The 10687-nt window shown below is 45.5% G+C and overlaps 1 protein-coding gene across 1 annotated transcript in view; it reads left to right on the top strand.

Moving 5' to 3' along the window:
- Window positions 1-109: 109 nt before the first annotated feature.
- The window catches only part of SPPL3 (signal peptide peptidase like 3), a 168768-nt gene continuing 158190 nt past the window's right edge, over window positions 110-10687 (top strand). Inside the window, exon 1 of the mRNA XM_006890438.1 lies at window positions 110-182. Coding sequence (XP_006890500.1) covers window positions 160-182 — 23 coding nt within the window. The 5' untranslated portion in view covers window positions 110-159. The remainder of the gene's footprint in view (window positions 183-10687) is intronic.

Genomic DNA, 10687 nt, shown 5'->3' with positions numbered 1-10687 from the left:
GGTGAGCGCCGGGCCCGGCCGCGCCTTCCGCTCCGGAGCGAGAGCGGGTCGGCTGTCCCTCCGTCCGTCCGTCCTTCCTTCCGTCCATCCACCCACCTACCCACTCGCCACAGCCGGGGCCCGGCCCAGCCTGCAGCGGAGCCCGCGAGAGTCAGCGCCATGGCGGAGCAGACCTACTCCTGGTGAGTGCGGGGCTCCGGGAGGCCGAGGGTGGGGGCCGAGCGCCGGCGCGGCCGGGGGCGTCTGTGATGTGTGTGTGGGGGGGGGGACCGGGCGGACGAACAGGTGCGTGCTGGGTGGCCGGGGCGCGCGCGCACCCTGCACCCGGGGACGGCCGGGCACTCTGCGTCCGCCTAGGGCGATGGACGAGGAGGAGGCGACGGGCAGCGGATGTCACCCGGCCTTTGGGCGGAGCGGGTGATGGAGAATGGGGAGCGTGACCCCGAGGGTGGGAATCCCGCGGATGCGAATTCCAATCCCGTAGCCACCTAGGAACTGACTTGTTGGGGGGGTGGCTTCTGGGCATGGAGGGATCGGCAGGATGCAGTGGGGGTGGCCAGGGCCAGGGTGGGCCAAGGGGCCCAGAGGACGCTCTGGTGAGAACAGGTGATAAGAGGCAGAACTTCGAAGTTGGGAGAGAGGAGGAGCCACTTGGATGGTGGGGCTGCAGCCTCGCTCTGGGATGGGGAGCAGGCTGGTGAGGGGTGAGGGTGTGAGGCTCAGGCGGGAGGGAAGGGAAACTTGGGAGGGGAAGGGTCAGGGGCCCTGTGGAGGGGAGTCGCTGGTGACGAAGAACCTGCGTGGATAGCCAGACTTTGGAAAGGAAGTTGTTGGGGGCACTGGGGCTTGGGCAGAACCCTTGCAAACATGGGCACTCAGTTCTTCCGAAATGAAAGTGGCCTCTTTATGTGGGCCCCCTAAAGTGAAATAGTCCTTCTGGACTTAGAAGCATACCCTCGTTTATGGAGTGACAGCATGCGTCTTCTGAGAAGGGCGGGCCATGGCTTGGGGGAAAAGGGGAGGTGAGAGGATTCCTTGAATGATGCAAGGTGGCACATTTGCAGGAGAGGCTGTCTGGGAGGGTGATTTTAACCATGAGGGTGAACGTTGCACGTTGACTGGTTGGAAGGAGGCATGGCTGGCGCGTGAAGCAGCAGGTGATAGCAGTCAGTGGAGTGGGAAGTCTGATTGCAATCTCTAGAGAGATGGCTTGTTTGCCCTTTGAAGCAAATGTGTTTTGGAGCAAAACTGTAGACTTTCCCTCCCTAGAATCAGCTCACTACCATCCATTTGGGTGGTGATCCTCCAAGCTCAGGCTGCTCCTCGGAGGCAAGCTCAGTCTCACATACTTCCTGCACGTGGACAGAAGAGACCAGTCCTTGGAGAAGGACATCATGCTTTGAAGGGTGGAGGGACAGCACAGGAGAGGAAGATCACAGATGAGGTGGATTGACTGAGTAATTGGGATATTGGACGTAGGTGTGTCAGAGACAGGGAGATCAGCTCAGGATGGGACAGGGTTCAGAGCTATTGTACAATAACAGCAACAAATAGAAATGGGAGGAGGCAGCCTCTTTCTCTCTTTTGCAGTGGGCTGGTGGGTTTGAACCATCGGAGACACTCACCTTTTTGATAAGCAGCGCAGCAGCCTAAGGACTAGACTACCGAAGCTCTACTTCTCTTTTTAAGCAAGAGAGTATAATTGAGAGAGAAGAAAGCATAGTGCTTAGCATTAGCTCAGAGTTGACCACTGACTTGTTTTATAACTGGTTGATCTGGTAGTTGAAGATAGTATTAAGTGCTCCATTTCTTTAATTTTAAAATTAAGTGTCTGTCTATTAATTTAAAGGTTGTAGCTCCAACGGGAGAAAGACCTGGAAATCTATTCATAGGGCAGAACTCTATGAGACAGCTTTACTCAGTCAGTGGGGTCACTTTGAGTTGAAAACAACTTGCTGGCACCCAGCAACAGAGCTTTTGTCACAGACTTGTAAGGAGTAAGTGAAAAACTTGACTAAACTCTTGACAAGCTGCAAAGTGAGCGCTATCTTTACTCCTTGGGTTGTATTTGTCTTAGAGAGGCATCAAAGATGTTGGTAAAAGCTTTGAAAAGGAAAGCCTTTTGTTAAAAGGTTTTAAGCTGGATATGATTGTGGTCTTTGGGGCCCTGAAGAGTCAAAAGACTCATGTGCTCACAGAGGAGAAAAAGGACTGGCTGATGAGAGAGGGAATTTGAACAATGCATGGACAGTCTGATGAAGAAGGTAATTGAAGAGGATGATGGAATAATCCAAAGGAAGAATTAATTTCTTGGTTAGCAAATTGTGACCTCTTGAGAACTATGTGCTTTTTTAAAATTGTGGGAAGAGTATGCAAAATACGCCAGAACCTTTGTGTACATGTGATTTTTTTTTAAAGGCATTTAAAGAGATTAGAGAATTTGGGCCTCTAGTAAGCTGTCTCTCTGTCACAGATGATGTAGAACAACAGTGCTAACAGTCCGAGCGTTCTTATAGACTCAGTTATGAAACAAAGGCCAGCTGAAAAAGCCTGCTGGCCCCATTGTTGTTTTTCTTTGGACTGTACATTAAGGAACTGTGGTGGTATCGTTGGTGATGTATTGGACTACTACCTGAAAGGTTAGTAGTTCGAATCCACCGGTGACTCCAGGGAAGGAACTAGACAGTGTCTTCCTGTAAAAATTTACAGTGTTGGAAGCCAAATAGAAGATTGCAGTGGGTAGAGAAATGAAGTCAGTGTCAGTGGCCAGTAAAGGCTGTCAGTGGCAGAAGGAGAGAAAAACACAGGTCAAGAAATGGGAGGAGATAATTTTCCACTATAGGTTGACCACGGACAATTCGGTGTAACTTCTGATCAGATCCGTGAATTAAGGGAGGATTATCTTGTGAAGTAGGCGTTTCCAAGATTTATTCTAAGGAGTTTCTTCCAGCCTTAGCTCTCTGTGTTTGTGTCAGTTGGCCAGGAAGCACTTTGAAATCACTTTCCTTGCTTTTAGCAAGATGTGAGCTGGAGAAAGTATATCTTATTTGATTGACTCTCTTTAGTTCTCCCAAGCCCCTCAGGCAGCTGTACTTGTCTTTTTAGTAGAGGATGAAACGGAGGCTCTGTGGGCCAGTGCAACTACCCAAGGTATGTTAGTGCTAGTGATGTGTTAAACTTAAGTTTTTTGTCCTCATTAAGGTACTTTGTTGTTATGTACTATGGAGTCGGAACTGACTAGTAGCTGACCCTCCAGTGGGTTTTCAGAGGTCATAAATTGCACAAGATCAGACTACCTGTCTTTCTCCTGCCAAGCAGCTGGTGGATTTGAACCATGTACCTTTAGATTGGGAGCATAGCTCCTTACCACTGGGCCACCAGAGCTCCCTATCAAAGTTTAAGTATGGAGAATTTATTTCAGAAGTATTAACTGGTTTTTTGATAATCTGTCATTTTCCAGTGCCTTTGGTGTATAGAGATAAGAGTTGATTGAGTTTAAAAACCCGATTTGCCTTTTATTTTATTGTATGTGGAGACCACGCTGGCACTCTGACCTCGTCTGAGAATGGAATTGGTGAGATATGTAGAAGCATGGGAAAATAGACTCCTCTCCGAGTTTAATGTAGTAAAGCCTATCAAATGTGAATCAGTGTAAGTTGGTAACTTGAATTTATTGTCTACTTTGGCATGTTTAAATTTTTTCCTAATAATAAAGCCTTCAGTATATACCGTGTTGACCTTGTGTGCGTGCTCTCTTCTAGAATATTCTCTAAAATCTGTTCCTTTAGTTCTTAGGTGCAACTCATAGGGACCCTAGGAGCAGCAGATCTGAACCCTGACCTCTCGGGCACCATCCTCATCCCTGATACGCTCAAGCCTGTGCATACAGCCACTGTGTCAAGTCTGTCTTGCTGAGGGTCTTCCTCTCCTCCTCTGACCCTCCGCTTCTCCCAGCATGATGTCTTTTTCCAAAGACTGGTCTCTCCTGACAGTGTGCTCAAAACCTATGAGACCGAGTGTCACCGTTCTTGCCTTTGAGGAACATCTTGGTTGTTCTTCTTCCAGGGCAGACTTGTTCATTCCTTTGGCAGTCCTCGGATGTTCAGTACTACTCTTCAGCAACACAGTTCAAAGGCATCAGTTCTTCTGTCATCCTTATTCATTGTCCGACTTTCAGATGCATAGGAAGCAATTGAAAATATCATGGCTTGCATCAGGTGCACCTTTGTCTTTAAACTGACAGCTTTCACTTAGGTGAGACCCTTGACATGAGATTTTCCCCAGAGCAGCACAGCTTTTGATGTCTTGACTCCTGACATCACAGATGTTGATTGGTTCGTCGTTGAGGGCTCAGCTCACATTCTGCCTAGTTGGGAAGCATTGTCTGACCACGCCTTCTGAAAGACATCTCTTTATTTTCAATACTGTTTTTCGGTGTACATCACTTCTTGTTTTCCACCTATAAATACCCAGTCTCCACATTAGATTGTACGCTTCTTGAACATAAGGGCCATATTCCATTATCCTTCTGTTGCACGGTCTTGCATGTAGCACTTGCTTAGTAAATAATGTGGGATTGTATATGTTGATGGGTCTTCAGAATGGTTTTTACATTGTTGGAAGGATATTAAGCCTGAAGAGAAAATCAGTGAATATCTGTAGTCTCACTACTTGGGGACAAGGGAGTTTTTGGTGCCTTATTTTGTTTACTGGTATCCTAGTACCTAGGGCTCTTCTAGGACTGCTGCCCCCTAATAAAGTTATGAGAGGGGGATTATGCCCAGCATTTCCCAAGTTAAGAGAACTGAAGAATGAGTTCAAGAGTGGAGTTGTAATACTGAAGGATTCTACAGGTAGATGATTGAACAACACGAGAAGCATCGTTTGAAGATGGTCGGCGTACATAGCCACTGTGTCACAAAGAATTAGTTGAGATTTAGCTATTCAGGCGGCTTAATGTCATCAGGAACCAGTGGTACTGAGTTGTTAGTGAAAAGCAGGACTCCAGGATTGAGAGACTACCAGTGGAGATGCTTTGACGAAGGGGTGCAATTCTACAAGGGTTCCCTTGTTTTAACCAGCAAATGTGGAAGGCTGTTCCACCCAGCCCGCTGACTGGAAGAGATTCATATTTGTATGCATCCCAAAGAAACAAGATCCAGCTAAATGCAGAAGTTACTGAACTGTATCATTAATATCACAGATAAATACAATTTTCCTGGTGATAATTAAAAAAGTGTTTCAGGGAACTGCCATAGATTCTCGCCAGATTCAGAAGAGGATGTGAAATAAGGGCTATCATTCCTGATGGCACATGGAGCTTGACTGGAAGCAGAAAGTACTGAAAAGATGTCTACCTATGTTTTCTGTGCAGAGACGACATTTGACTGTGGGTTCTAACATGTTTTTCTTAAGTATGGAATAAGAATTCCATAACATTTAATTGTGCTCTTAGACACAAGAAGCAGTTATTCAAATAATCTGGTTTGAACAGAACAAGGGGCTACTTTGTGGTTTAAAAATCAAGAAAGGTGTGGTTCAGGGCCGTATTACTGCACCACACTTATTCACTGTGTGTCCTGAGTAAATAATCTGAGGCACTGGGCTGTAAGGAGAACGCAGAGTCGGTATCGGCGGGTTCTCACCTCCCTGGATGGCGTGTGCCGGTGGCGCAATCTTGCTGAAGTAAAGAGGATTTGAGGCACTTACTTGTAAAGATCAAAGATGTCAGCTTAGTGAGGATTATACCTCCAAAGGAAAACAAAAATTACTGCCACTGACTAACAAAGGATACCATCATGATAAACGGAGAAGAGGTTGAGGTTGTCAAGGACGTGGATCCACAATCTCTGCCCGTGGAATGTAGGGTCAAGAAATCAGATGGACAGATTATTGCACTGAACAGATCTGCAAAAGACTGCTTCAGCGTGTTGAAGAGCAGAGCTGTCACTTTGAGGACTAGGGTGCAGTTCACCCAAGCAGTGGTATTTTTATTTGCCTCCAATGATACATGTGATGAAGTTACTCTTACGTGCTCCTTAGAGGCCAGGGTGGTGAAACTGTGTGTCACTTACTCTGGGCATATTTTCAGGAGGAACCGGTCCTTAGAGACATCATGGTGCAGAAAGGTAAGGGGTCAGCGACGGAGAAGTTGGCCCTCAAGGAGGTGGCGTGACATAGCGACCCCCACAGTGGACTTGATCGTAAGGATGGTACAGGGCAGCACAGGGTTCAGATCTGATGTTCACAGAGTTGCTGTGAGTTGTAATCAACGTGTCTGCACCAAATGATGACATATGATGCAAAAGCTGAGCAGTGGATCAGGAACATTGAAGAAGAATTGGGGCCTTTGAATTGCTGCCTTGATGAATATTCACTAGAGCATGGGCTGGCAAAAGCGCAAACACATTATTTTGGAACAGTTGCAGCCTGAATGCTTTTTAGAAAGGAGGATTTTTGAGACTTTTCTTTCGTATTATACAGATAGGCTCAGGATGGACCAGTCCTGGAGAAGGGCATTGTGCTTGTGAAGTAGAGGGTCAGTGAAGACGGTGGAAGGCCCTCAGCACATGGCCTGACACAGCAGCTGTCACAGTGGCCGGTTGTGGATGGGGCAGGGTCCAGTGGTGCTTCCTTCTGTGGATGAGGTTGCTGTGAGCTAGAGCCACCTTTATAGCACCTAACAACAGCAGCAACAGTAAGGTTTTAAATAAAATGTAGTGACAGAAGTAAGGTAAATAGTTAGTGGGAACACCAGAAGCTTTTTCATGCTTTAACCCCTAAGAGTCTCCTTACATCCTCTTCGTTGTTCTGCACTGAGGAAGTAAAAGAATGCGTGTGGAAAAGCACAAATTTCAGGTGCACACTAGACTTGTATTAATTTGGGAGACGCACCTTACTCTGCGTATTTATGCACAGCCATTTAATTTTAAGTTCTGTGTGAAATGGGAGCTTGTTTCACGATGACGTTAGTGCAGTGTTTGTGTATAACTGCGCGTGAACCCGGGAACAATTTACTCAGGTTTAAATGTCCTACGTGGAAGGGAAAGTCAGTTTAGCTGAACCACTCTCAAGGAAGTTAACAAGGTATTTTTCATAGTCTGTGTCATTGCTGACCTAAAGTCCAAGTCTTCAGTGGTTCAAGTCCACCAGTGGCTCTGAGGGAGAAAGGTGGACAGGCCTCCTCTCAGTTCACTTTGAGCCTCAGAACTCCAATGGAGGGTCACTGAGGTGGAGCCCCCTTGATGGCAGTTTTACTGTGATTATTGGGGTGTTTCTTTTTTTCATGTTAGAGTTTTCCAGGCATCATTTCTGAGTACAGAAAACTGAGGCACAAAGAATTGAAGTCTGCCCAAAGGGATTAAAAGTTAAGACTGCTAATACCAAGTCTCTGACAAGGAGTCTGTCTCCTCCATTCCTTCACCCACAGTGCTAAGCCGACTTTCTCACTTGCCTGAGGTCCAGTGACAACTGTCTTCTCTCACTGGGCTCCCACATCTGCCTTTTCTCCTCAGCATTTCAGTGTCCACACAACTGCCAGTGTGGCCTCCTCACAGACGAATTGTTCCGTGACCTACTTAAAAATCTTCGGTGACTTTTGGCCACACTTGGATTTAAATCAATGTTCCTTAGGCACGACTCTTAACAGTCTGGTCATCTGTGTTTCCCTGAGGGTTGAGAAAACAGTAAAGTAGTATTTACACATGGTACTTTGCCGGTGCCTGGCACATAAGTGGTTGGCAAATAGTTATGAAGGGACTCTGGAGGCACAGTGGTTAAACTTTGGCTGTTAACCAGAAGGTACACAGTTCAGATCCACCTAGTGACTCCACAGGAGAGAGACCTAGTGTTCTGCTCTCATAAAAATTGTTGTTAGGTGCTGTTGAGTCGAGTATGACTCCTAGTGATCCTATGAACGATAGCTCTGATCCCTGTTTCTGCCATCTTCATCATCTCTGACACATTTGAGCCTGTTGCTGCAGTCACTGTCATCAGTCCATCACTTTAAGGGTCTTTCTCTCTTTCACTGACCCTCCCCTTTCAAGCATGATGTCCTTCTCCAAGGAATAGCCTCACCTAACCCAAAGTATGGGAGACAAAGCTTAGTCATCTTTGCCTCCAAGGAACAGTCTGGCTGCCCCTTTTCCAAGACATACCTGTTTGTTCTTTTTACAGTCCATGGGATATGCAGTACTCTTCTCCAACACCACAGCTCGAAAGCATCATTTCTCCTTCTGTTAGCCTTACCTATTATCTAGCACTCAGATATATAGCAAATGATTGAAAAGACCATGGACTGAATCAGGTGTACCTTAGTCTTCAAATTGACATCATTGCTCATCAGCAATTTGATGAAGTCCATGACAGCAGATTACAGCCTGGGAAACCCTATGAGGAAATTCTACTCTGTCCTGTAATATTTACTAAATAAACAAGTAGGAATGTTTTCCTCTGTATGTGTTGCCTATCTTAAAATTTAGCTGAAGGTCATAATTTTGTTGAAGTGATAAATTACAGTGATAATGTACATCATCATGTCAGACATTTACAGTGCTAGCGTGAAAAGGAAATCTATCTCCAGAAGTAATGGAGTCATTTCTATTTTGGGATTACAGTTGTAATCATTGTATCAGATAATGTCAGAGGGGACTCATGTAGTTGAAAATATTCATTTAAAAATTTTTTGTTGTTGAAAAATAAAGAAGTAAAGCAGAACAGTTCAGCTGCTACGTGTAAAGCTGATCACATTCTTTGAATTGTGCAGCCATTCTCACTCTCCTTTCCAGGTTGTTCCTCCTCCTTTAACATAAACTGACTGTCACATAAGCTTCCTATCTGACCTTTTGAGTTGTTGCTATGTACTGTTTTAAAAAAAAATTAGAACATAATTTATTTTATCGTGACTTTAATGAAAGTTTACAGAAAAGTTGAACGTTCATTAATTCATTGTTTCACATTTTCCTTCCTCCCTTTCCCTTCCTCTGGCTCACTTGTTTTAATTTATTAATTTTAATGCAAGTTTACAGAGACTTTGGATTTCCATTCATTCCTTGTTGCACTGCTATGTACTTTTGAGTCAGAACCGACTCAGCTGACTTTGATTTTCAAAGGCAGCAAATCGCATGGAGCAACTGGTGGATTTGAATCATATACCTGTGAGCTGGCAGCATCCCCCTGACCTTGTGAGTAGCTGTTGCCAGTTTGATCCTGTATATAGATAGTTCTTTAAAAAAAGGGCAGTGGTCGAGCCAGACCTTTTTTCCAATTATGCTAAACTATTGTGGCATTGAGCTCTGATGGCCTAGTGGCAAGAAGCTTTGCTGCAGTCCTGAAGACATGCTGTTCAAAGCCATCAGCTGCTCCACAGGAGAAGAATGGGCTATCTCCTCCCATGTGATTTGCTGTCTCTGAAAACCCATTGGAGGGTCCGCTGTGGGTTGGTTCTGACTATGGTACACAACATTGTGGCAATAGGCAACATAATGATAAATAGAGAAAAGAGTGACGTTATTTCTTCATACTTGGAACCATAATCAACACCACCAATACCAGCAGTTAAGAAGTAAAAAGAAGTATTGTACTTGGAAAATCTGCTATCACAGACCTCTCAAGTACTGAAGAGCAAAAATGTCAGCTTAATTACACCTGATTCAAGCCATGGTCTTCTCAGTCACCTGCTGTGCCCCTGAGAGCTGGACTGTGAATAAGAAGAATTGATGCTTTTGAGTTGTGATGTTGGAGAAGAGTTCTGAAGAGCCCAAGGACTGTCAAAAGAACAAACACATACGGCCTGGAGAAAGTGCAGCCAGAGGGCTCCTTGGAGACAGCAGTGTGAAGCTTGGTATTTTGGTCATGCTATTGGTTGAGGCTATTCCTTGGAGAAGGACATCATACTTAGAAAGTCAGTGGAAGAGAGGAAGACCCCCCAATGAGATGGATTGACACAGTGGGTGCAGCAATGGGCTCAAGTATAACAGATGGTGAGGTTGGCACAGGGTAGTTCAGACCTGTTGTTCACAGGGTTGCTGTGAATCGTACTAGACTGAGCAGCAGTTAGCAACAGTTGTGTCAGTGACGTGCACCCTGAGTCTCCCATAGAAACAAGTATGGTGAGACGTCTCACAGACTCTGGACTTTATCAGGAGGGTCCACTTCCTGTAAAAAAGGACATTATGCTTGGAAAAGTAGGGCAGTGAAAGTGAAGACAACTCTCACTGAGATAGCTATATCAGCTGCAGTAAAGCATTTAAATGCAGAAGAGATTATGAAGTGAGACTGGTGCCCATGGAGTAGGGTTTCTGTGCTATTTGTGGGGCCACTGTGAGTCAGGTCAGAGCCAACTTGATGACCCCTGAGAGCTACCTCCTTATTTCATTTCAAGAAGACATTAGGGGAAGCTCTGGTGGCCTAGTGGCAAGAAGCTGCACTGCAGTCCCAAAGGTGCGCCTTTGGATCCACCAGGTGCTCCGCTGGAGAAAGAGGGGCAAACAACTCCTGTACCAGTCGGATCCAATTCAACAGTACACCAAAAATAAAATAAAAAAAAAGAAGACATTACGGGTCGTATGGATTAAATGTTTTTAAGATTGTTTCAGGGCAGCAGTCTCCAGCCTCCGTTGCACCAGAAAATTCTAATTTCATGAGTATTTGCATTGCCTGCCCCCTTCCTTTTTTTTTTCCCCCCCTT

Source organism: Elephantulus edwardii, unplaced genomic scaffold, assembly GCF_000299155.1.
Source record: "Elephantulus edwardii isolate Elephantulus edwardi_28Jun2011 unplaced genomic scaffold, EleEdw1.0 scaffold00089, whole genome shotgun sequence".
Lineage (NCBI taxonomy): Eukaryota > Metazoa > Chordata > Mammalia > Macroscelidea > Macroscelididae > Elephantulus > Elephantulus edwardii.
This window is presented reverse-complemented; position numbering and strand designations above follow the sequence as displayed.